This window comes from Camelina sativa, chromosome 1 (assembly GCF_000633955.1).
Source record: "Camelina sativa cultivar DH55 chromosome 1, Cs, whole genome shotgun sequence".
In the NCBI taxonomy this organism is placed as follows: domain Eukaryota; kingdom Viridiplantae; phylum Streptophyta; class Magnoliopsida; order Brassicales; family Brassicaceae; genus Camelina; species Camelina sativa.
In genome coordinates, this window is record NC_025685.1 from 20,777,922 (window position 1) to 20,782,625 (window position 4,704).

The 4,704-nt window shown below is 38.0% G+C and overlaps 1 protein-coding gene across 1 annotated transcript; it reads left to right on the forward strand.

Annotated features, from left to right (window-relative positions):
* LOC104700007 lies at positions 2,784-4,052 on the forward strand. The gene is made up of 2 exons (XM_010415453.2): positions 2,784-3,268; positions 3,508-4,052. The coding sequence occupies exons 1-2, from the start codon at positions 2,788-2,790 to the stop codon at positions 3,876-3,878; spliced, it is 852 nt and encodes a 283-aa protein (XP_010413755.2). The 5' UTR covers positions 2,784-2,787; the 3' UTR covers positions 3,879-4,052.

Below are 4,704 nucleotides of genomic sequence, written 5' to 3' on the forward strand. Positions count from 1 at the left end.
CTGGTTCACTCTCTGTACTGTCTAAAGGCACAATCTCTCCTCCTTCTTGAAGAAGAAACATCTTCTTGTTAGGACAGTCTCTGGAATAATGCCCCATCCCTTGGCATTTGAAACACCTGATATGACTTGTAGAGGTGCTACTCTTGGGCTTGAAATCGATCTTAACTTCCTCTTTGACTGTGGCTGTCGCGGGTTTGCTGTCCTTGGTGAAGGCGGGTTTACTGAACTCTCTTGGCTTGGGAATGTTAGGCGTAAACGTTGACCTCACTCCCTTTCTCTTGATCTGTGATTCAATTAGCTCTGCCTTATGTACCATTTCTTGCACATCTTCATAGTTCTGCAGCTCTATCTTGTCTTGAATCTCTCTGTTCAAACCTCCAAGAAACCTAGACATAACCATGTCTTCACTTTCTCTCAGATCAGCCCTGATCATATGCGTTTCCAGCTCCTGATAGTAGTCTCTTACAGACTTAGTGTCTTGAGTGAGATGCCTCATCTTGTTAAGAATCTCTCTCTGTAGTGTGTAGGCACAAAATTCTTTCTCATCTACGTGACTAACTGTTCCCATGTAGTGATAGCAGGCTCTCTCTGTCGATGTCTAGTGAGTCCCAACTGCTCCCACCACAACAAAGCATAGCCATTGAATTCAGATATGGCTATCTTCACCTTGTTCAACTCATAGGTACCTTGAACTTGAAAGTTCGACTCCATCTTCCGTTCCCAGTCTAGATAAGTCTCTGGATCATTGGTACCATGGAACGAAGGATCCTGAATCTTGAGATGATTCAGCTGCTGCCTCAAAGGATCATAATCCCTGCCGTGATCTCTGTTTCTGTTTCTCCTCATTGTCTCTTGGTTATGATCTGAGGCTTCCTCTTCTTCTGAATACTCTCTATCTGTTTCAAAGTATATTCGATGCCCAGCTACTTGTTCAGCTCGTCGTGGGCGTGTAGGATCTCTACCAGTTCTTCGATGCTCTCTTTCTGTGCTTTGAGTGTTTCTTCTCTGATTGAAACAAGTCTCTCTTCCCCCAGTAGGTGACTTAGCTGTTCTGATCCGTGTATGTTTGGAAGAAGCTCCCACGTGTGCCTTTCCTTTAGCTAAGCGGAGAGCCTCATTAGGACTAGGCGGTTCTGAAGAACTCTGATCTGAAGCGCTAGTTGCTTGAGCTATATCTTTGATCTGCTTCTCAAACTTGTTACTGAGCTGCTCCATCTGTTGCTGGAACTGAGTAGACATTGTCTTGTTTGCTTCTGTTATTTGCTTAGCCATGGCTTGGTTCAAAGCTTCCATAGCTTCTGGAGAAAGCTCCATTGTACCTGCAAAATAAAGAAGAAAACTCGAAGTAAAACGTTCCTTGAGTGAAAAAATAAATAAACTCTAAGACTCGTAATCTAGACACAAACGAACAACAAAAGAAAGAAATCCTAAAACTAAACAAGACTCACAACGAAAGCTAAAACAGCAGAGACTAACACAACAAAGAATTAAACAAATGAACAAAATCAAAACAACACAAAACGAGATTAGGGTTTAGAATCGCTCAGCCTTTGGCACAGAGTTGGCTCTGATACCACATAATACGAACTTCCTAGGATGAAACTCTGATGGAGGCTGATGACAGGTAAGAGGCGACGTGAATTGATGGTGATGATGCACAAGTGGATTGCGAGTGACAGCAGGTGATGTCGAGAGAGAAGAGTAATGATTCGATGGTGAGAACTGTTAGATGGTTATATGGATTCGAAAATAAAGTGAAGAGTTTCTTAATCACAAAGTGTTTAGAAACTCGGAATCATGAACGCATTCACGAGTTCGGATTGAGAGAAGAAAGATTCAACAATACTAGTTACATAAAACTTCTTCGCTACCCAACAAGGAGGCGTCGCTTTTGGGTTTTATAATCAACCCTAAGGCTCGACACTCCAAACAACATGAAGTTCAAAATAAAACAACAAGGCGTGTAAAGGAAATAAGAAAACAACGAAGCGTCTAGGTGATCTGTAGTAGTACAGAAGTCACTTGTATTAGTACAGAAGTCATGGTGACTTGTACATTATTCCCCATTGGTAATGACTTCTAGATAACTCGACGTAGTGATCCATTTGCCTCATTAAAAACCATACCGAGAAAACCCATTGGGACAAAACTCAGCTATGGGAAAAAAAGTACAAACTTCACACCTAAGTTATCTAGTTATCATTACCGGGTGAAGTCTTCAGGGTGGATATGTTGAAGACTTGGATCCTCGGTAGATTGAATGACCCGTCAGCTATGAGTGAATGAGCTTCCTTGGCCATCTCTTTAGCTCTTGAATGAGTGATCCTTCCCACGATCTCCAGTTTCTCTACAGCTTCTGTCTCCTTGTTGGCCACGATCATATCACATTATGAATAAAGATCAAGTTTAGAAGAAGAATCTACCACAATAGTTTTAAACTCTGATGTTTATTCATTCAATATCACATTATTTTTTCTCGAAACTTAGGAATATGGAGTGGTTGAAAAAGAAATTTCTCTTAGTCACAACCACTACATTATTTCTTTAGTAATATAGAAGCCTAAAGCCTTATTTTTCGTTACTCCTTTTGTTTGTTGTCCCGTATGTGTGTCTTATATAGTTACCTCTAAATTCTTTTTTTTTTTTTAATAATCAAAACTACTTAACACTTTTCGATTTGTAGAGGAGACCAAAACACATTTAAATTGTTATTTAGATATTATTTTCTGTAAATATATTGTATATGTATGTATGCACATGCAACCATGAATTCGTTTAGTCAAAAATATGAGCCATAAATTGCGCAAACACACAGAGACACATATAATATATATTTATATACGTAGGCTCCAAACTCACAGAACATCAGAACACATACACACACACACAATGGATTGGTTCTCATGGCTGTCTAAAACCGATCTTGACCCGACCCTAAGCTACGAGTACGGACTCATCTTCGCCCAAAAGAAGCTCCAGCGTGAAGACATCGCTCTTTTGAACCACAATTATCTCCGCCGACTTGGCATTAATGTAGCCAAACACCGCCTAGAGATTCTGAAACTCTCAAAAAGAGAGACAAAAGAACTCGGTTCCAATCACCATCGTCCCGCCTCGGCCAAACTCATATCTCTTGTCATCAAGGCGACCAAAAGCATCGGCGATCGCTTAAACAAGTGGCTTTTTCTCGGAGGAACCGCCGTGGTTAAACCGTTGAAGGAGAAGCAGTCCCCGCCGCCAGCCTACCGCACCGGAGCGTTTGTGACTGGTAGGTCAAGATAATGCACCTAATCATTACAACCAAACTAATTTATTTTTCCAACAAAACTGCATTTATGATTGAAGCAAGAAGTCTAAATTCTGTAGATTCATAATTGGTTTATAGGTAGGAGAAACTGGTTAAGTGATTAAATCTGACAAGTTACAATAATTAGGGTTTAATAGTTGAGGTGGTATTAGTTAAAACTTCTTTTTATCATGTTGAGAAAATTAGTTAACAATTTTCAGGTAACAGTAATAAAGTCAATGCTGAAAAAGCTGAGGTACACATGGAGAGATTACCTGTGATCAAGAGGAAAAGGATCGCAAAATCTGGACCGTTGGATCTGAAACATGGAATGCAAGAGAAAATGACGTTAGTAAGCAACCGAAGCATGAACCTATCAGGACCGTTGGATCGAAGCGTCCAAGAAAGACTCATATTAGCTTATAGAAGCCCTGTTGTGTCGGGACAGTTGGATGGAAACTTAAACGAACGGCTAAGGTTATCAGGGCCGTTGAAGGGAAGACCACCGAGCCCAAGTGTGTATGTGGAGTACAATAAAAAATACGATGATACACAATGGGATGCTATGTTTCATAACTTGAAGCCAACGTAGATCCCAGAGTATAAATTATGTTTTCGTTTCATTTTGGGAAAAGGGATGTAGCTACTTGGCATTAATATAGCATTATCTACATGCCACGTGGCATCTGAATCTTTTATTTTTTGTTTCTCTTATATTTAAGCTAATTATTAATAGGCTGTAAATGGTTAATGGACCACAAAAATATCTCAACTTCCGAAAGCAAAACCGACAGAATCTCACAGTTTCGTCTGTAAAAAGATTATATTAACGTCATTAAAAATTGTAACAATGTGATGTAGGAAATTGAAAAATCGTGATAGTTCATGTATTTTTCTATCGGAAAAACATCTTTTCATACCTGGAAATTTACGATATGTTGAATTCATACATTGTACGATATGTTGAATTCATACATTTAAGCACAGTCAATAGTCTGATGTATGAATTCAACATATCGTAATTGTCCAGGTATGAAAAAGACGTTTTTCCTTTTTCTATCACTTATAAAATAGTTTAAGTATTTTTCTCGCAACGAAAAAGTTCGTGTTTTTTTCTGGCAATTATTAAATAAATCATGTATTTTTTTGGCATTTTTTCCTTTTTTATTTTAACTTTCTAATTTAAAAATATGAGAAACACACTCTTTTATTTTTGATTATTATCATCTAATTTTAAAAATATATAAATTATTTTCATATTTAATTTGTTTGTGACATGTGACATATTGTCATGTCATTTTCTTTTAAATTTATTTTGTGGTCTCTTTTTAATATTTTCTTACCTAATTATTTTATATATTTTATATTATATAATATTTCTAATTTCAGTTACTCTCTCCTTACTCATCTATTTGGTG